Source organism: Onychostruthus taczanowskii, unplaced genomic scaffold (genome assembly GCF_017590055.1).
Source record: "Onychostruthus taczanowskii isolate IOZ18803 unplaced genomic scaffold, ASM1759005v1 scaffold42, whole genome shotgun sequence".
Lineage (NCBI taxonomy): Eukaryota > Metazoa > Chordata > Aves > Passeriformes > Passeridae > Onychostruthus > Onychostruthus taczanowskii.
In genome coordinates, this window is record NW_024501682.1 from 3,901,465 (window position 1) to 3,924,023 (window position 22,559).

General features: G+C 35.5%; 1 protein-coding gene across 2 annotated transcripts in view; it reads right to left on the minus strand.

The window, feature by feature from the left end:
* Nucleotides 1–22,559, minus strand: part of LRPPRC (leucine rich pentatricopeptide repeat containing) — an 84,653-nt gene that overhangs the window by 20,556 nt on the left and 41,538 nt on the right. For both annotated transcript variants that reach the window (XM_041413596.1, XM_041413595.1), the window contains exons 24-29: nt 16,869–16,993; nt 16,139–16,245; nt 5,094–5,162; nt 4,756–4,846; nt 2,292–2,434; nt 2,105–2,186 (exon numbers count right to left, since the gene is read on the minus strand). In XM_041413596.1, the coding sequence (XP_041269530.1) occupies nt 2,105–2,186; nt 2,292–2,434; nt 4,756–4,846; nt 5,094–5,162; nt 16,139–16,245; nt 16,869–16,993 (617 nt within the window). The remainder of the gene's footprint in view (nt 1–2,104; nt 2,187–2,291; nt 2,435–4,755; nt 4,847–5,093; nt 5,163–16,138; nt 16,246–16,868; nt 16,994–22,559) is intronic.

A 22,559-nucleotide genomic window follows, 5' to 3' on the forward strand; every position in this document is an offset into this window, starting at 1 on the left:
AACATGCAAGATCTCCTTCTACAAGGAAATAGATTTAATTTTTCAGGGTTTTTGTAATGATGACTTCAACAAAGAATTAAAAATATTTCTATCAATTTTGTTGTGTATGTCAGTCCTAAGACCATCCTGTTCAGATTTTTTTCTTAACTTCATTTTGCATCTCTGCAAGAAGCACGTTTGAAGTATATCAGGATCAGTCTTGAATTGAGACATATCCCTGATCAGGTATTATCAGCTTATTACTTCTTCAGATGGCATCTAAAATTATTAAAATATATTAGCATTCAAAAGAGAAATTTCTTGGTTTCAAAATCATATTATGCTATACCAGCTATTTCAAGCAGAAAGATTTGTTAGAAAAGTGACAACTTGCCAAGAAAGTCTTAGTTCTCAAGACAGTCAAATCTGTTTCAGCAATTGTGACTGTTTGGGATATGTGTTACATGATCTCCTAGCGTGAAGTTCTCACACTGAGGAATCAAGACAAAGATGAAAATATGACTTTGCATAAATCAAGCACTTTGGAGAACAGATTATCAAAACGTGTCAGACTTGGAAAGTTCACTGAATAGTTACATAACTAGATTGAGTTAATCTTTTTTCCATCAAAAAGCTGCCCCATTACATTCACACCAAAATTACATGATACTGTTATATAAAAAAAGCAACAACTTAGTTTTTTTAGGTTTTTTCTAAGGCCAAGAGAACAGTTTTCCAAGAAGACAATTTTATTTCCAACATAGTTGGAACATTTTTTTCCCCTTCATTCCCCATGTCTCTAGACCACCTTCTCTCAAATATTGCACCTTTAAATAAAAGAATATGCAGAAGTGATTTATTGCTAAGTTCAATATCTGAAATTATCACAGAAATATTATTTTCTATTTTTGTTTTAAACTAGTCTCCCTGCCAAGTCTAAGGCAGTTATTTAGTTTCCTCTTGCTCTTCATTTGATCATTTATGATACCAAAGGCACAGGACACCTTCCTAGTGAAAATGTCATGAAGCACATTCCCCTGTTTTCATCTGATTTTCAATGAAAACATTTCTTCAATTCTCATCTTCTTATGATACCAAACAGTTACCAGCAGAATAATTTCCTGGAAACACGATGTCTGTCCATAATACATGATTCTTAATTTCATACACATGACATGATACTGCACTCTCAGTATGCAGAATGTCCAGATTCAACTTCGGACCCCTAATCTAAATAAACTGAATATTTAGACTGAGTAACTCTAGATGGTAATTTCACTAACAATAGAAGTTAAATGTCTGAATGACTGATACATTCTTCTTTTAAAAACTCAGAGCTTAAAAATCTGTGTCCAACCCGTAATATATACTGATTATACTTAGAGAAGAAAATTACTAGGTGTCTTGCATTTATAAATCTTTCTCATTCAGTAAAATTAATTTTTAAACATACTGAATTGTATTTTCTATACCGCTTTCAAGTGAGGTACCTAGTTATTTACTATAGTATAAATGAATAAAATAGGTATTTCCAGAATATTCAAATGCTCTGCACCTTGGAAAACACCAGAAATTAACTAATTGGGACCAAGGCTCTTCTCGGTGGGGCACAGCAATAGGACAAGTGGCAATGGGCAGAAACTGATGCACAGGAGGTTCCACCTAAGTATGACTTGTGCTGGTGGCTGAACACAGGAACAGATTGCCCAGAGAGGCTGTGGAGTCTCATCACTGGAGATATTCAAGGATCCTGTCCACGTGCTCAAGCATGAGACTGTCTGAGCAAAAAGGCGGGACCAGATGATCTACCCTTCCAAGCTGACACATTCTGGAATTCTGGGATTTCCTCACCATTTTGTAAGGCCCAGTAAAGCTATTTCCTCTCCTCTCACTCTGCTTTGGGATGAGATGGAAAGGAATGGATTTCCAATGATTAATCACAGACTAAATCAAAGAATGGCACTGAAATACACTCTGCTCTTCTGTATACGAAGGCAAATGTCCATGCAGAAATTAATTCAATTTTTAGCAGAGACTGGGAAGTTTGCACAGAAGAGCTCTGCAGTGAATTGAAACCTTAAAATTAACATGGCGGGGGAAAAACCCACAGTGGATTTCAGGTTACCTTTTGCTTTATTTTTCTTGCAAAGCATCTGTATTTTCAGTTCTTCCTCAGTAGCAGCACTGCTGCTACCTTCAGGACTACCCTTTAAAAGAAACAAACATTTAAATTACTGTAATGTCATCTGTTTTTTTAATAAGAAGAAATATATTCATAAGTGTGTTATCTAGGAAAGTTAAACTCCACTTACCTTAGGTACCTCAAATGGAACAGCCTGACCATTTTTCTCAAATATCCCAGCTAATAAAATTAGTGTCTTCTCACGAGGAACAATATTTTCTTCTTGAATTTTAGTCCAAATAGCTTCAGCCTTTCCCCAGTCCTTGTTGCTCTCTGAAACAAGATTAAAATCTTCAGATAAAAACACATTTAGAACATACACCTATAACTAAGGTGATTCAAAATGATGTCTTTGGAAAATAATTAATCAATTAATCATGTACTTCTGCTTCATACAAATCAATTTGAAATTTTAAACTATTTTAATACATTGAGGATGCCAGAAAAAACCCCAAGGATTGTACAACTTTTCAGATAAATGAAAAATCAGCTCAAGAGTAGTGCAGAAGTCATCAACCCAGCTCATCAGTTCTATTGTTCTAGACTGTTAATTTAAATTTATACATGCATCACTGTACACAACTGCAAATAAACAGAAATCTGGACTTCATGAAAGAAAACAGTTAACTACCATTTAACTACCTACAGCATCTGCTTTCTGTTGCCCTTACATTTTCTAGCTTTGCAGTCACCAATTGTGAAGCATTTATGACTCTCAGTCACTACTGATTTACACCCTGGTAGAAATGAGCTCTCTAAAGCAGAAACATCCTTCTCAATAAACTGCCTTGGCATTTCATTCAAATCAGGTTTTGCTCTCCTACTATACATGCAAATCTTGTAAATTCTTCGCTGACTCTTCAAGAGTCAGTCTCTCCTCACAGGTGCACAGCAAAGGGCAGAAGGTGACATTTGACAGCTACAGCAATGGAGTATTGGAGAATGATCAAATCCTGGATCAGGCTGTTCAGAAAGGCTCTGTGAGCCCCACTGTTGGAGGCACCCAAACATTTACTAAACAAGGCTTTGATGTGATCTGACTTTGGAGCTATCCTACCTCCAGGAAATGGCCTAGGCCTAAACTCCTGAGGTTTTCTCCGTATAAATTATTCTGTGATAATCAAGTGCCTTGTTTTCAGCATTTTTGACTACTGCTTGGACTAGATGGTAGGGTTTTTTATATGCTTAAAATAGATCTGAAGTTATGGCTTTGGTATACAATGACGGTCCTGCTGTAGTTGTGCAGGGGGCAGCTTTGATAGGTAATCTAAAATGGTTGAAAGCAGGATTATGCATGGATTTTGTCTTTCATGGTGACAGAAACCCACAAATGTTTTCCACTTCTTTGAATAGATGGAATTGGTTCTGTCTTCTGAAAGAAGACTGAAGATTTTGCATGACAGAATTTGATGAATTGTATCTTCTTAGATTCTCTTCCTAGCAGGCACACTGTCAGACTTAGTCACTGCCAGAGGTGAACAGGATGAGTGGAGAAATAGAAAGGTTTTCTCCCTGCTGAGACAAGATTGATTTTCAGGCCTACTTGATTTTTGATGGTGAACCAGTATGTGTAAAGCCAGACTTAGATAACACTACAGTTTTCTTTGAAGCTTTCCAAGGCCTCAGGAAATGAAAAGCAGCAAAATTCTCACGGGGTCTCTGGTCACATTTTCTTGTGCAAATACTCATGTCTTCTCCTTCTGTAGCTAAATGCAGTAGGGAAGACGCCTACATCAATAGTCCTACCCAACCAAAAACACACATAGAGAACAGGCTAAAATTACTTAAAATTCAAAAGCAAGTCTTCCAGACATATCAAACACCTGTAATGGCTCAATAATATATAGATATATATACATACATTACCGAAGTACACAGAAATCCCTGTAATGCTTTATGTATCAATTTACTGTGTAGTGCTCCATATTCAGTCTTAATGCAATGTATTTTTTCAGTACCTTAAAATAAATCTCCAAAATTTTAATCCTTTATAATACAGTACAATACACTGAATAACAAAACCAACATAGACTGAGAAGCACAGAAACGAGGAATGAAAACCTCATAGACACATACTACACAAAGTCTGCAGCACAGAAATGAAGTTTCAGTTTTCAAAACTGTTTCATGACAATAAACGATGCAAAAGTTAGGTTGTGGCTGGGGAAAAAGAAGTAATTTAAAAAATATATGCACCTTGCAGAACCAGATCCAATTACAAGAGACCCTCAATTTTTATCAGTTATGAAGATAATAAATGAACAGGTTTTCTTCTTTAAGTGTATTGAAAGCCAAAACAGAATTAACTTTCAAATTATAACAGCAGACAATAGCATGGATTGGAAAACTTATAGCACCTAAGTCTATATATTACATCCATACATACACACACACACACACATTGTACTAAGTGTTCAGGTCTGCAGATGAAAAAAAAATCAAACCCCTGACATCTCCTCCCCCACAAGACGCCTCAGAAATGGTAGCCAGACTAATTGTGTATCAAGATATAGCTTCTCTCCAGGATTACGTCCTATCTCCAACCACACAGGAAAGCAGATTACAAACATGGATAAGATCTCAAGCTCACTTACCACATAGTTCGAGCAGGTGGTAGTACATCTCATCTCTATCGCATTCAAACAGATTTTGAGTTGATTCTACCAACTGCTCCAAAGTTTCCATCTTCAAAAAGAAGGAAGAACTCAGTTATACCTCAGCCAAACAATTATTTTTCATATATGTGTACATACATGTTGCGTGCACTCAGCTAAAATAGTATTTCTGTTTAAGTATACACCAGCATTAAGTTCACCTCACCAGCCTGTCACACGTCCTTTCACAAACATAGAAATCAAGCGAGAAAACACTTCAAAACAATTTTTCTTGGAATAAAATGACAGTTCCATAGAACACATCATGCAAGTCATACCTGTTTATTTAATATACACTTTTTTGCAAACCATTTCAATCTTCCAGAGTGTGCTCTCAAGCCAGGAGTCTGTAAAATATTTCCACAAGAAATACATTACTGCACACAGAACATTCTAAGGGAAAATAAAGATAATACAGGTATTCATAATGAAAGTTCATAGCTGTCGTTTGTTTTTTGAAATCTAAATGAAACTACAAGCTCACAAATAACCACGTTAAGTTGCATTTATGAGACATAAAAATTGCAGTCATCTTACTCAAGACAGTCTCTTTTTTGGCTGAACACTGCTGAGAGAGTTCATTTAAAATACAGTTCAGATGAACTGAAACATTAAGTAACTTCTTTCATCACATTAATAGGGTATTATTGCTGTACCTATAGTAATCCTTTGTATTACTCCTGGTAAAGAACTACACCAAATGTTTCCAAACTGTCTTCACAATGAAATACTAGTTTTCAGCACCGCTGCAGCTTGGCAGCTAGAGAGCTAAGTTTCTGAACTGCACCATCACCATTTGGTGATGCCAATATACTGTACAGATGCCAGGTATAGTAACTGTAGGGCAATTCCTACTCCAGAACAGAAGGCTCAAGATGCACTCTTAAAGCTAAGACACTTAAGGCTCGCCCTTATGTGCATATACATAGAGGAATTGATGTGTAATTGTCAGCATGCCACAGTTCTTTGTGTTACTGACTTTTCCAGGTTGCAAGCCTTTGCTTATTCATTCCTTTGTTGTTTCAGGCAGACTGCGGCTACATGGTAGCTACACATGCTCAAAGGAAAGGTTTCAATCCCTGAAACTCCATCTGGTGCAGAAAACCACACTGTGCCTTCCCAGCACCATATGCCATAACCAAAACAGCAGTTCCTCAACTTAAGTAAATTCTTAAATAAAGATAGGAAAAGTGAAATTTTTTGAAGAGACATGTCATGTGTTCTACCTACTCATGTCCAACACATCTAAAAAAGGTTCCATCAAAATGTGTGCAAAGCATCCATCATTTTTACCCCTTGGCCTTCCCTCCCACAGGTACTTGGATTTCCTGGCTTTATACTATCTTGTCTTAGCACAAATATAATTTACAGAGTGGACTCTGTTTTTTATTTCAAATGTCCGGATTCACATTAATATTGCTTAAAGTAATTCCAAGGAAATGTGTGTTCACCCCTACAGAGAAGCATGTGTTTTGACTCTTGAAGGCTTTTAGGTTTGACTACTTTAAGAAATCTCTACAGTTCAAATGTGAAGTGCAACTTTAAAAATCTGAATGCCAATTTCTCACAAAATGCTGTAAGAAAATACAAGTTTCAGTTGCAAAACAGTGGAAACAATTACTACTGGAAATATGAATTTATCTTCTCTTTTAAACATATATAATTTCCTTTTCCCATATTCTCCAAGCACAGAATTACTACCCTTGCATCTTTCTAAAATAATTCAGCATACACCAGAGATCCAGCATGCAAAATTTCAGTGAAAACTTCAAAACTTTGCTAAATATATAGCAAACAATGTTCTGCAGAGTAAATGTTGGGCCATATAATCCCACCAATTACCCAACCATTCTATGAAGTCAACATAAGGGTTTGCTAAAAACAGGATGTTAATCCCACAGCTCCTCAACAATGGAGCATCTCTGGGCATTTAGCTGTACTGTGAGAATAGTCTCAGCCCAGGTTACAGAAAAATTGTGTCTTCCCAAATATTCAAAGTGGTATATATAAACACAGCTTTCCAGGTACGTGGTTTTTTCCCAATTAGTTGTTTGTTTGGGTTTTTTCCCCTCCCCACACTTACTTACAGGTACCTGTTCAGTGGCTTTTTTAAGAGCCACCAAGCAGTTTCACATAAAATATGCTGAAAACTAAGTCAAGAATTAACATCTTACACAACAGGCTCTTGATACACAACAGGCTCTTGAAAATGAAAAAGAAAGTATGTTGCCTGCATTTGTAGCTAATCCTCTTTAGGACATGGTAAAATTCAAATGCGGAATTCACTTACAACTTCCAATATCACTGCTGATCCGAATGCCAATGAACTCAACAGCTCGAAAGCTACAAACTTTTTATAGTAAATCCTTTCCTGTTCAGAAATGATTGATGTGTCTGTCACTACAAGGACAGCTGAGTTATACAACAGATATCCTTGTGTTTCATTTTGAAATTGAGAAGTGTTTTCACATACTGCAGGTCTCAATCATCAAAAGAACATCTAGGTCAGATTAACTAAATCTCCAGGGCTTGCCTGATAGTCCATATTTGTAGCTTATCCTTCACAATCTTAGGGAATTTTAAACATTGCATTTAGCAGCAAGCAGTGTTTCTACAATACAGCAGACTAAAATAAAGAATAACGGAATGCAAGGAATAAAGAAAAATTAAGTAAAAAACTGTAATTACTCTTCCAAATTCCCATTTACAATTTTGATCTTGCTTGTTTCAATGGACTAAATTAAAAAAAAAAAATCTATATCGAGTCTTAGTGGTTTCTTTGTTTGGTTGGGTTTTTTTGAGAGTCTCATGCAATTCATCTAGCATACAAACCAAACACAGATTTCTGGCTTTTACATTCTTTTGAAATATAAAACAGTTGTACTGTACAAATCAAACCTTGTTATCCTCTCTGTAACAGTACCTACAGGAGAATATAAAATGTCAGGAAACACAGCATTACTTTCCCTTTAGTGCTCTTCCACTCTCCAGCTACCTGAGGATCAGTGATCACAGTGGTTCTAGTAAGTTACTCCACTTCCACGAGCTCTTCTAGCTGCCCCTGAAACCCCTTAAGATTTACCACATTCAGAAGATCTTTTGGCAATGGGTTGCCTCCACCACCTTCTGCAGAGAACAACCAAAGTACTACCACTTTTGATTGTTTTCAGTGTAACTTCTACTAGCTTGGATTGTGTATCAGAAGACAATATACAATTGATTTTTCTTTATTATCTCAATTTCACACTAATTTAATGACTAGTATATAAAATAATTCCCTGACTTCTCTAGGCAAAGCAGAATTCAGCTACTATATAACATCTCCTATAGAAATCAGTCCAGAGTTTTGATCAAAACCTACACACGAGATGTGATTCTTGGGGTGTTCTACACAGGGCCAGGAGGGGGACCCAATGATGCTGATGGCCCCCTTCCAACTCAGCATATTCTGTGATTCTATGACAATTACACTCATTCTACACTTATACCCACACCAATTTACACACTGATTCTACACCTTCACACACAGGAAGGACCACTAACCAGAAAGGGATGAATATGCTGCATCTTTGGAAGAACTCTTGTCAAGCAGCACTCAAAAATCATGCAACAGTCCTAACACACTGAAAGCACTTGATTTGTTCTCCTCCTTCTGAGAACCAGTCACTTCAGGTGATTGAAGGGGTCCAATCAGCAGATTTTCTGTACTAACAGTTTTATTTGAGATAATTTCTACCTATTACAGATGAGAGAAAACAGATTGTCTGGAAAAATAGTGACCTGTCAGAGAGGAATCTATTAGATGTTTTTCCAGATTTTAAAACAACAATAGAAATATTCAAATTCTGTTTACATTAGTGTCCTGTAACTGCTACAGCTGATTGAGCTATACTGGTTTTTTACTTTCAAAAAAGTTTTTTTTAACAAAGGCTTAAAAATTACAGAAGACCTATGAAAATATTTATTTACTCCACTTGCCTAAAAAAAACTTTCTCTTTAAACACAAAACTTACAGAGAAAAACTACAAAAGACAACATACAGACCAGAAGCCCTGAGTCCTTTTCAAAAAGATGACTTTGAGCAAACTGAGAGTTGAGAACTGACCCAAAATAGTGCCATTTTTGCTGGCTTAGCAGCATCATTTTTCATTTGGCATATATGTGACATGGGATGGAGAGCTTCGGTTTTAACCTTGCAACACTGCACGTTCACAAATGACTACTGCGCCTGTTGGGCAAAATAATTCTTACATATAGCAGTCAACTTACTCTAGCCTTTCATAACTGCACCTTGAATAACACATCAATTCTAACTATTCAAGTTTAACCCCAATCACCTTACCTAGTTTACATTTACCTCAAAATTTCTGCTTTTTTTTTGCGAAAAGTTCAATATTTTCTTAGGGTAACAGTTCTACTATAACCACTATTTCAAACATATTGGAAAGAAAAGGCCAAATTTTATAAAAGCCATCCATGTTGCTCTTCCCAATGGTATTCTTTGGAGGGACAGATCCATTCATTCCTCTCTTTGCAGCTAAAAAAATCCAGTAATCGTAAGAGACAGCTAATGCTGCTAAAGGAATAAGAACATTTCATGAAGAGTTACGTCAGCAACAATAACAGACTTATGTTACCAGTACCAGAACCAGTTACTGAGATTTAGATGCCAAAGCAATGTCTTAGAGGAAAATGCATTACTCCTCCAAGCAGACAGCCTTGGGCAGACAGCTATAAGAACTGATGTGTGTCATTCCTAACAGCTCTCTCCAACATAGCACCAAGGAAAACAGAACACTTGATGGGAAGTTCTTAATTTAAAGACAGATTTTTTCCCTGATGCCACAAAAACGTCTATGAAAATCTCATTAATTCCATACAGCTTTAATGAAGCCTGGGATATTTTTGCATGGCAGGTTATTTGAACAAAGCTGTTTACAACATAAGCAGTGAACATCTTCCTTGAATCTTCCCCTAAGTAAAACTTGTAGCAGAAGTCCTCACTTCTACTAAGCAATAGGTGCACTTCTTAGTCAGAAAGTCAGAAGAACATATATAAGATTTCTGTACCTTATGCAGCCATCCTAGTCTAGTTATTGAATGCGATGGTCAAAAGTGTTTGACACTTCTGTTATTTTTTTCCTGCTAAACATTCCTTTAGATCCAAATAACAATGCATTTGGTTTTTTTTAAATATCAATTAACATATTTACATTATTTTAAAAAGCAATCTTACTTCTTGAGTTCATATGTATGCAGGTATACCACTTTGCTGTATTTCTCCCACTACAGTCATCATAGCAAAGTCTAAGTGAAGTATCATTGTTGAATATACAGGAAAAAAAACACCTACTTTGATTACTGGCTCTGAACTTTTACGCACTAGTCCAGAAGCTCACAAAAGATCCAGCTTTAGAGACTGAGTAATCTAGAAATAATCTGTGCATCAAAAAGCATCTTTCCTGTTGCAATCATATCAACTGTCCAATAAAACATATTAGTGCTCTCCTAACTCAGCTTTTATTTAAGTCATTGTGCTACCAGGATGACATTACAGCTAGGGCTGTTTATGGCTGGCAATGGAAGCAATACTTTTTCTACTGTCTTCCTTTTGGGAAGGAATTTTTTCAGCAGACATCTCCTTTACCAAATTTACTTATTTGAAACGTATCCCTTGCCTGTAAGAAAGGAATACTTAAGAATTTCTAAATAATGTGCACTGAACTAGTAAGCACCCCTTTTTTAAATTAACCTACATACATTGATGCATGGAAAGAAAATCCAAATTGACTAATAACTAACTGCATCAGAGTCCAATTTCAGAAGGAGAAGTAATGATTTTATTGGACTAATAGGACTCAATAGCAATAATTTAAAAAATTAATCTTTTCTTTTAATTATAGGGCTTTCATGCTTAAAAGCTCTTTCCCCTCCATCTCAGTTGTATACGGTTACTCTAATAAAAGCTATTACACCCCCTACAAACTATTCCTAAATCTCAGACCACCATTATCTAATACAACCTTGTTCAGAAATATTTAAATTTTGTTCTAATCACCTCCACTCTTTTCTCAACAGGATCAAAATTAAGTCTTTGTAAATAAATTCAGAGACTAGATACAACCATCACTAAATTACACATAACTGATGCACCCCCCCTCACTCCCCCAACTCTGCTGTCACAAATCAAGAAAGCATCTTCTCCTGGTAGTTCATCTCTAGCATAAAATCAGCAGGACGCAATTTTATGATGCAGACTCTTTAAAAAAGCAATCTGGATGAAAGAAGGTTGTAATCTCTCAATATCATGTAGAAATATTCTCATTGTTTTTATGGCAGATTAAATCCAATGGCAACTGGTATCTTGAGGTCTGCTGACAATCAATGTCACAATTCTTTGCTTAAATCTATTTACCTCTTAAATTAACTTGACATCTGTTGATAGATATATTTCTGTACACTGAACTCACTCAAACCAGTTCTTTCGTCAGGTCCCAGACTGCAGCAGCAAATGCCTTTCCTTGCATTTCTTCACAATGGAACACATTTCATAAAGCTATTTCACAACATTTGATCCTGACAACATATTTAGTATGAGAGTAAATGAAGACAGTATCGCACTTGATTAAAATTTGGTTAAAAGAATTCTCAACCCATGCACTATCCATGACCATTTTCAAGGAAGGCTCCTCTAGTGGAAACAAAATACATAGGTTGAACTTCTCCCAAAAAACTCTGCCACACAGTTCTGAGATCTTTCCCTGTATTCCAATCTTCTTTGCCTTCATTTCCACCAAAACCAAATCGACAGCAGGAATGAGAGTTTTTACTCTTTCATTGAAGGAGCAAGTTAACAGCTGTTATTTTAACAGCCCATGTGATTTGATCTAGAAAGATTTCAAGAAGCATCTGTTGAACAACACGAAGACAGTGGAACACTGCTACCAACTCCTACTTCCTATGAGAGGAATCTGTGAGCTTCCAATTAAAAATGCAAGTGACCTGACACATGATTCTGAACAGGTGCTTGTTTTGGTTTATTCAGGTAAGTATTTTGCTCTACAATGAAAATTCATTTAAGGTGCAATGATTTTATTGATACAGTGCAGAAATGGCTTAGCATCAGTTTAATACCTTGTCTGCTCAGTCACAGGAATGAAGTTCATTGCTGCTTCATGAAAACATGGTTCAGACTTTCAGTAAGCAGATTCATAGATGGGCTCTACTTGACCCTCTGCTGCAGAACTGTTACAGTACTGAAAGACATACAAACCTTTTCAGAAAAGGCCAAGAGTGGACAGGACCTGCATTACACACCAATTCAGTGGGTATTTAAATAGCTGCATTTAGCATGAGTAAATGAAGGAAAAAGGGTGAGTCTAGAAATACCCAATCATCATGAATGCAAAACAGCTGCAAATTATGAGAACTTGGTGAAAGATTCAGAGATGACCAAAATATCAAATCCAACAAAAATGGCAGACATCAACTATATTTTAACTACTCTAAGTAGTGAAATCGGTAAACCTCCAAGCAGCATGAAAACAAACAGAGCAACAGGTGAAAAAGGGAATAAATAAATTCCCTCAGGGTGGTGTAACATTCCCTTTTTCACTCTACTTTTCTGGATGACCTTCCCATTAGTACAGATCTTAAGCACCCGCTTAATAAAGTGGCAATGAACAGCTGAGTAAACAAAAGGGACTTTTAACTTTCCAGTGCAGGCAACAGATAAGAAGTTGAGAGATCTGACAGCCTAGGCTCTAAAAAATTCTTTTACCATTTATATACCAGACTTAGAAGACCATAAGGCCAAACAATTCTACTAGATTCTCTCCACATAATTATCTAAGACCTCTCTCCAGGAGGAGATCTGATTAAATATTTTTGAAATAGAAAAACATTTCAGAGGATAGGTAAAGTATTTTTAAAAGGTACTTTTCCCCTAATCCTGTTTATTGAAAATTCACATCCCTTTCTTTTAGCCCACATTAGTTTTAATGTAGTTTAGTTAAAAGCAAAACATACTGACCTAATTTTCTTCCTTTTTTCTTTATGAAAAACAAAATTCAAGGACAAAAGGCAATTAAGCTGCCTTTCTAAGTAAGGGAAAAAATCCTATGTATCCAGAGCTAGATTTGATGACATAGAAGTCATGCTGTGCCAATCCAAGGGAAAGCAAACTAGTATGTGACCTTGTGGTAAGGGGCAAGAAGAGAGATGTGCCAACTTTGTTTTGACATGATCATCTTTGAAGGACTCAAGACAAAAGCTAACTTATCAGTTGAGGTTAAGAAGACTAAACCATGTCTTGATATACACCCATTGGTAGAACTTTTTTCAGTGTAAAGCGAAACAGCATCTACCAGCACAACTTTGGGGGCTCAGCAATCTCCAGGCACAGCTAGAATAAAATAGACTTACACTTTACAGAGCATGCAAGGCTACCTTATCTGTAGCCATTGTCTCTGAGAACAAGACTTTCAAGTGCTTACTTAACAAGGCAGTTCAACAATACTGCAAACTTTTACCTTACCACACAAACCCCATGGTGCCTCAGGAACAGCATTTCCCCCAGCCTTCTCAAACACAGCTTCTCTTCCAGCCAGCATTGCCTCAGAAGAGACTCCTCCTACCAAACTACCACAGGCTTCAGTCTAGCTGTTCTAGCATGAGTCAGACAAATTATTTGCCTCTTCTCCTTTGTATTTACCTTTCGCTGCTTCTCACACTCTCATTCTCTGACTAGTCTTGCTTTTATTCCACCAAGCAGATAAGGCCCAGAGCTTTCAGCTTTCTCATGACTTTCCATAACATGATCTTGCATATATATGCATTCACAGCACATTTGTGGCCAGATAATGTAATATACAGAAGTCTGACCTGATTTTTATAATCTCTCTCAAATCTTTCCCTTTGCCCTTTCCCAGTATTGCCACCCACTTTCATTTTACCAAAGATTTGAGGTGTAAGAGTTATTTTTTCATTCCTGGGGCTTTGAGCTCCAAGTTTTTCAAAGCAGCACTTGTCATGAAGTTTCACATACCTCTAATTTCTAAAAATAGCAAGAGCAAGCAGAAGCAGTGGTCTCCAATGAGTAAAAATCCCATTTGAGCAACAATTATCCTCCACAGTGGTCATTTCCTTAGCTCTTAAGGAGGTTTTTTTCCAGTTTAATTACTATTCTTTTAGATACTCTTTATTAATTCCACAGATGTTTTCAAAACAAACAATATCACTAAAATTAATTGACCATTATAACCAGGAATACTTGATAAAAGTATATGCCTAAAGGTACATGCAACAGCATTTAAAAGAGAAAGCAGCATCAACTGATCTCCTCCAATGAATATTATTTCACAAGCAAAGATGATAGAAAAATAATCTGAGATGACCACCAAGGCAAGTAATTTAGTCACAAAACCCACTGGACTACGGAAAAGAATACACCTACACCTTGTTATTTATATATATACACATACACACACACACCATCTCACATTATACTGAATAAGGCTTCCACTTCCCAACAAATGAAAAAGCAAACAGGAACTCGCTTATGTTTTAAAACAATACAAACTATTTTCTTCTTCAGCAAAATATCAGCAATAAGGTTTCTGTCCTCCCCTTTTGGAAACAATTTATTTGAAAATACTTAACATAACAAAAGCATATTTAAAATATTATGCACCATATGGTAATTGATTTTGTGACACTTTTTCCACTAATAAAATACATGCACACTATTCCTAAAAAATTCTATATTAAAAATTCTGTAATTTAAACCAGCTCTTCCTCCACAGCATAAACAAAGCTCTAATTCATACTTCATTTAAGTTAGATAAAATTACTTTAACTAGCATAAAAGGCAGGAAAGCTTCCATTTCATCTCCAGATATTTGGTGCTCAGATTTATGCCTAAACATTTGTGGTTATTAGTAACTCATGACCAATCACCAAATACTGAATACCTGCAGAGAGAATTTGGCATGTTTTAAGAAAATGACAAAAGTTTCAGTGCCCTGACAATTTGATAACTTGCTTATTATGCTATTCACAATTGCTATTCACAATTGCTGAGCTCCACACACCAAGAGAAATTCCGAGAAATTAAATGCCAGTATCAAAGAAAGAGCTGCTAAATCACATGACATAAGTTTTGCTCATTTAGCTTTAATTTTTACTTCCAAACCTCAGATTTCATACTTTCACCTCCTATATGCTTTAATCACTGTAAAAAGTACTCAACTCCTCAGTGTCATCTGCTGTCAGACACTGATATTTCTGTTCTTCTGTATTACAAGATTTGAGCTGCAAAGCACCCTCTCAGAACAAAAATACCAATGTTTCAACACTGTGCTTAGCAATATCCACACACCCCACAGCAAGACAGTATTGTACCACCACAGACAAACAGACCTTCAGTTAAGATTTTTTAAATGCAAAAATTCCATTAGACAATTCAAGCAGGGATAGCTGGTATTTCAGATACTCTACGGGGAACTAGGAGAAAAAACATTCTTTGTCTCAGGAAGGAAAAAAAAACCCCAAAAATTAGCTTAGAGTTGTGTACGTGCGTAACACAAAAATGCTGAGGACAAACTATTACTTTTTCTGCAAGATGCCTCCTCCCATACATTAAGTGAAAAACTTATGCAGCATTTTAAAAACATACAACTGTGTTAAGAAGAAAAAATAATCACAATCTGGGCAGACTCTGCAGCTGCCCCTTTGACTTATCAATTTCAGTAACCACAATTTCAATCAAGTCTAGATAAAATATACTAATCCTAAATAGACCAAGTTTGTCACCTACCACTTCCTATAAGCTGCTTACTATCCTGAAAAAGGGAGAGAGAGAAGAAATGCTAAATTAAATGCCAAACAGTAGCAGACAGTGCTTGTTTGGCTGATTAACTTGTAGACAAGCATTACAAATAAATCTGAGCATGGTCTGCAGCAAATTAAATTCCAGTGCTTTTAAGAACAAAGAATTCCTTCGGAAAGAGGATTAGCAACTTTACACCCAGGAATGCCAATTTAATTTAATTGTTTCACAATCCGATATTTAATATGCAAATATCATTTTGATATATAAGAACAAATTTGAAAAAGTGAGGAAACAATTTCAGTGTACAAGACGACTGTCTCTCTTCTGAACTGTAATTATACAAAATAAAGCCAGCCGAGGGTTTTTTATTACTGGGATTGCATTCTATTAATGTGAATCAGAACAAGACTAATTAAAGGTTAAAAACTTTAAATGTTTCTAATTAAGAGTCTAAATAGCTGCACGATTAGAGTAATATAGTTAAAACCCCACCTCTATGACCTTCTTGGCCTCTTTGTATTTTCCTGTTTGCAAGAAGGCGAAGAAAAGATCGTAAAGAGCCATCATGTCACCATATTCTCTGCTTATAAAATCTGAAACTAAAGAAAAAATAAAACCCATTAATTTACTCAATATATTGAAGCATTTCAATATTTATGTCACACATTTCTAACATCAATATTTTCCAAGCCTCATAAAAGATAAGCTATAGGAGAATAATTTTGAAACAAACAGAATGATTATAACACATGACACAATTTGTTGTAGCTTTGTAGTTGAGCAAATTTAAAATGTTTTTCTGCACTACATTTTGAACTATATTGAACAAAATAGACTATATTGGCATGCTCTCCTCATACAAAGTGAGGATTTATCATTTGTGAACTGCACAGCTATTTGAAAAACAGACGTATTGTTTTGTTATTGTGATGTGTTACTATTAATTTGTTTCTTAATAGTAACATACACAGCTAGAACAAGTATTAGCACTAATCTTGGGAGAGCTCAATGATTTATTATACAGAGCTGTTCCATGTTTAAAATTACAATCAATTTTTCAATCTGAAGAATGCAGGCATCATATTAGTGCTTTGAAGTTCATATATAAAGACAAACATTTTTTTTCTTTCAGTTGAAAGACATGATATACACAAATCCTGGAAGAAAAACCCTCAGAAAACACTTCATATTAGCAGAGACCATTTGACTACATGCAACTAACCCTTTTGCAGAAGATCAGCATCTCCTTTTTCTACCAGTTTACAGCAGATGTTATGAATTTGAAGAATTTTACCATACTTCTTATAACAGCTGATTAAAGCGTCCAGAGCTGCAGGCATGTCATCCCTTGTGGAATGAAACGAAACAAGAATAAAAACTTTTTTAGCAGAGCAATCCACGCTGAAACCTTGAAAATTTCACAGAAAATTCATTTAGCAGTCTATAATCCCAGTGTAATTCCCCCCTCAAGTCTTATTGTTTCTGATTCCATGACCACTGCTTACTACAAATTAGCCAAAGGTGTGCATGTTCCTCAGTATCAGATGCACTTCATTTTTGAGCAATATTCTTAAGTTACGTTACGTCCTGTCTTGACAAAACTCAAACTCCATGGAAAAATCACTTAAGTGTTTAACAGCTTTATTTTTCTCACTTGTAACTAATACCATGTACACTCTATTACCTCTCTGTCTATGCTTAGGCTTGTCCAGTTTTTAAGCTCTTCACAATTATTCCATAATATTTTGTGTCAGTAGAGATCATCAGAGTTAAGATAACCACAGCTCATCAGATTGCTTTATACTGGTTTTACACCTTAACAGAGTGACTGTAAATCATCTGCTGATGTCCATTCCATCACAATGGAAGGGCTATAGCATTATTCTGTTCTATATGAAAATCCAACAGGTATTTTCTACTTTAAAAAATACAATCTTTGCAGTTAATTCAACAATATAGTAGGGTACCAAAATGTGTTTTATGCTGGCCTATCCACGTCAGACATGGCACTAGTGTAAATCCATGTAATGGTAAGTGTACAAGATGGAATTAAATGCATTTTGTCAGGAGCCTTTGAGCAGCAAGTAGAAGTAACACACAGAATATTTCCATTTTTGGTGCCTCAATCTTTTGCTGAATTTTCCCCTATGTACACATTATTAACACCTTCAGAAGCATACATAATTAAAATGCAAAACCAGAAAGTCATAAAAACAATCACAGTAACAACAAATACAAAATAACCTTCCATACTGTGTAACTGACTGTACTTAATCATCTACTGCAGACCTTTTTTTCAAAGGATTACAACCCAATCTTGAAACAAAACCAAACAAAACAAAGCAGAAACACCAGAAACAACCAAGGGCAACCACAGAAACACTGGTAAAACAATATTTCAAGTTATTCTTGGAAGGGTAAGGTTTAAGCTGAAACAAACCAAGACCACACACACAAAATGTAAGTAGCCAGGCAGTCAGTAAGACAGCATTTTAGATTTCAAGAGCCTTATTTGATACGGGTGATGTAAGTTACCAAAGGAACACTGACTTGAAATAATGATTTAACATTCCCGAAGCAACATTCCCAAGCATGATGAAAATGTTATTTTTCAAGATATTACTGTTATAAAGCCCAATTCAGATGTCCTCTCCTCACACTGCATTTCTTGTGCAGCACAGATTTTGCTTTTTCAAAGAATAACTAACTAAACTACCATGTACTACTATCATTATCTAGGTTAATATTTTTTTAAAAATTGAACAGTAAAACACAGAAGAAGAATTAATTTTATTCAGTAATACTGGCATTCTTTAAAAGAACCTAAGATGATGGATTTCTACCTTATCCCCCTTACTGAGCCCTGTTTACAGTGCATCTTCTGGCACCCCATGGAGTCATTTGAATTTTTGTCATTTGGGGTGAAGACTAAATTACAGGTTAATTTCAAAACTGCAAGTAGATGTTGCAGGCTAGATTACTGTCATAAAAGCGAAATACTATGGTAGTTACCATAGTCAGATATAAAGATTTATATAATCAGTATTTTTCTCCTGCTTTAGATGCAAGTTCAGTTAACATCTACGAAAAAAAACAGTTTTACAGAAAACTACTCAATTTCTAAGGAGGCACAACAACATTTATACATTCAAATTAAAGTTTTCAGTGATAAATCTAGCTTTTCAGACATGCTCAAACAGCTATAGTATTGTCTCGGCTGTATTCCTAAAGGACGACAGTGTTTTTAGGTCAAAGCTATCAATAAATGAATGAATAACTGCAATGTCATTCAAGCAGTAGCATTAACAGTTTTCTAGTCTCTACATGTATACTTCTGAAGGCATTAATACTGCACATGCAAAGAAAAAGTCAGCAAAGGATGACTTGAGGCAAAAATAAATTGAAATATTGTACTTGTTACTGGAACCTACTGCTCAAAGGCGCTGAGTAAGTTTGTGTTTAAGGAGTACTGTATCTTACACACTGACGCACTGTTACAACTGTTTTCAATCTATTAAAATCAGATATATTCGTTCAGTTGCATTTAATCAACAGTCATTCTCAGTTTACTAGAGAATGGGGTTTGCAGAACATATAAATACTAAAACTGGCAAAGACAAATATAAAGCAATAAAACATAGAGAAGTTCTGACTTGACAAATTGTTGGTACCACTACTGCAAAGAAAAAATGATCAAGCTTATGCTTGTACTTGAGCTTCTACGATTCAACAATCTTCAGTATTTTTTAACTGTCACATACTGCAGTTAATTCCAAATAAGTACCAGCAGCTACTTTTGTAAGCAGTTTTTACAATCCTTTTTGAAAATGAAAAATAAGGAACTGCAGGCTTAAATTTCAAGCAGACGTAACATTTTAATGTGTTTCTTGAAACAATTATAATAAAAAGAGCTGCACAAAACAGAATTTCTACATTTTAAGAAAATGCTGTTTAGACATAATGATTTTAAACTAACAAACAGCTGTACATTTGAAAGTATTTGGGAGTCTTTCTGTAAGAAGTTATGCATGTCAAACACCCTTTTATCCTCCCAAAGGATACTTACTACTCTAAGACATTAAAAGCCTCGTCTAAAATTACTATTTAATTAATATGGTTCAAGTCAAAAAGGAAAAAAAAACCCCATATATTCATAGCCATGTTGGAAAAACTGGATTTCCAGCATCAGTTTGGAATAAACAGTATTTAAAGAGTGAACATAGATGATCCATGCTTCATTCTGAGTTGGCCAGATACTACAGCTTTAAGTCACTCACAAATGTTATCTGTTAAGGACTAAGACCTGTTCCACTTAAAGATTAGGTGTATTTTTCTGGCACTTTGAAACTTGCTCTTTTAAAAAAAAAAGATAAACTATTATTTTTGAATAAAAGAAGAAGCCTCAGCCATGAGTACATTCTGCTTGGCCTTTATGCAGCTCCAGAAGAATCCTATTTTGGCATTATTTTCCAGCTGAAGTCCAGGTCAAGACACCAAGGTGATTTTTTTCTTTTTAGAATGGCTATGAAGTCCAAGGTATTATGGGTCCAATCTCCCAAAATATTTGTGTGGGCAATTTTAATCACACAAATCTATCTGAAGGGCCAAAATTAATCAGTAAGCTGAAGGTCTGCAGGACACACTGTAGCAGAACTGGCTACACCATTCCCCCATATTTCAGCCCTCCTCACTTTCAACAAGCCACTCCTTGCTTAAAAACGTAGCACTAAATCTAACCCTTTTACTTGTAATAAACAACTTTCCCAACCAGAGAGTCTGCCTGATAAAAATAAGACTCCAAATATTGATTTTAATTGGAATGAAGTGCTGCAACATTATGCATAAAGCTTTAGTGAAGTGGCAATTTACCTAAGGGGTTTACTGATTGAAAAGCTCTCAAACCTGAAATCACTAGAGAGGTAAAAAGAAAAAAGGGACTCTCTGGGGTGGGGGTGGAGGATAGCCTGGTAAAACAAATCCCTCTCTACAAATCTGAAGCAGATGTTAGTGTAGAGGGAAGTCAATTCAGCAAGGTACAATCAGCTTTACAAAAATTATTCTGTAAAAAGAGAACAGGCTCTTGAAAGAGCTAAATGTGTTTCTGTTCATTTGCTGTACTAAGGAATCTTCAAGGAGACTGGTGTTGCAATTACAACTAATCCTCCCCAAAAAATTAACTGTGTTGAAGGCTTTGTAATTTCCCTAGGTACAATTTAGCTGTCACTTACTTTAAAATTTACTCAAACATGCGTTCCGAACAGCACTAACTTCACATGTCAAGTGCTTTCCAGCCAATTGAGTCTAAACTGGAAGTCGGTGTTAAACAACTGAATGATTAGACAAGATAGCTCATTTCCCTGCTCTTTTGTTCAGAATAAAATGCCACATTTACATTATCAGACTCAACAGGATTTTCTGACAGAGGGAGAAAAAACCCTAGTGAACACTGTCCATAGCAAGCACATGAAGCCTGTCATTTACCAATCATCCTTCAAAAAGCAATAGCCATGAATGTAACTTAATTACGACCCAATGATCCTTGACGAAAAATCATCTTATCACTGTCCTGTCCCCATAGGGCAAATGAGACACTTTTGTCCTTTGGCACTGATGATGCTAAATTCCTAATTGCAATAATGGAGTAAGAGAGCCAAACATCCCTAATTTCATTGCAACACATAAGGAATTATAATAAAAGATCTGAAATAAAGCTGCTAAAAAAACTGGGAAAAAACCTCTCCCCTAGAGACATGTGTCCCCCACTAAAAATACCACTTAAAGATGCATGTTTTCAGAAGTGCATATAAAAGTCAAATAACTTGTAAGTGCTGCAGAATTATCTCAAAAAGAGTCACAGGTGATTTTAACTCTGTGGAAACAGCAGAAAGAAAATTGTCAAGGCGCTGCATTCAGGCTCTGTCTACTACATAAGAAACTAATCAAAATGAGTTTATATGAGATTAATAGAAAATGAGCATACAATGCTCTAGTGGACAATGCTGTATTAAAATACACTAACCATTTTTAAAGAAAAACAATCCAACTATAACCTTTTTATCATTTAAGATACAGGTATTAACAGCTTGTGTTCCCTGACTTAAAGCTATAAAATAATTTATAATTTTGTAATACAGTACAAATAATCATATGGTCTGTAACATAATGCTTTCATAGTTTACCTGCAAATTTTCTTCTCTCTGCTTAAGAGCACTTCTTATATCTGGAATTAGTCAATTTCAAACCCAAAGATATTTTTTTTCTTTTCTCAAAGGCGAGTTTGTAGAGAACTTAAGCCAAAACTACAATCCTTAAAAATATTAACTTTTACACAGTGTAGGTATCACAAGTTTTTCTAATTATCAGGAAGTGGAAGAACCGGTTCAAAAGTAAGACAGATTTTAAGACAAAGTACAAGTTCTTTATATACCTACAGACTTTTGTCACACAATCCAAGGAAGGTTTATCACATTGTATGACAGACCAAGACCATATGGACTGTCTCAATTTTTAATGTGATTTTCCCATTTTGAAAAAGTGTTCAAGGTCATAAATAAAAACCAGAAAATTCAATACAGGGGAGTAGTTCCCTTACTCAGTGTCAGAAAAACTGCAAGGTAAGCATGGGTTCTTTCTCTAGTTACTTCAGTTAAATATTTCCCAGGATATTAAAGGCAAAATGTCCATTCTACTAGAATGCTGGCTTTTGTAAAGTTATGTTGTCCACCATCAACATATTTTTTCTTTTCCATGCTCTGTTAAAAACTTTTAACTTGCACTGGGACTTAATAAGAACTTAGGAATGTTCAGGACAGGAAGAAAAGGGTGGATGAAAACATTTTATACTTGTAATTGTTGAAATCTTCAAAAGTGAATCACAGATTCTTTTACAAGCAAATAAAAAAGTTTGAAATAA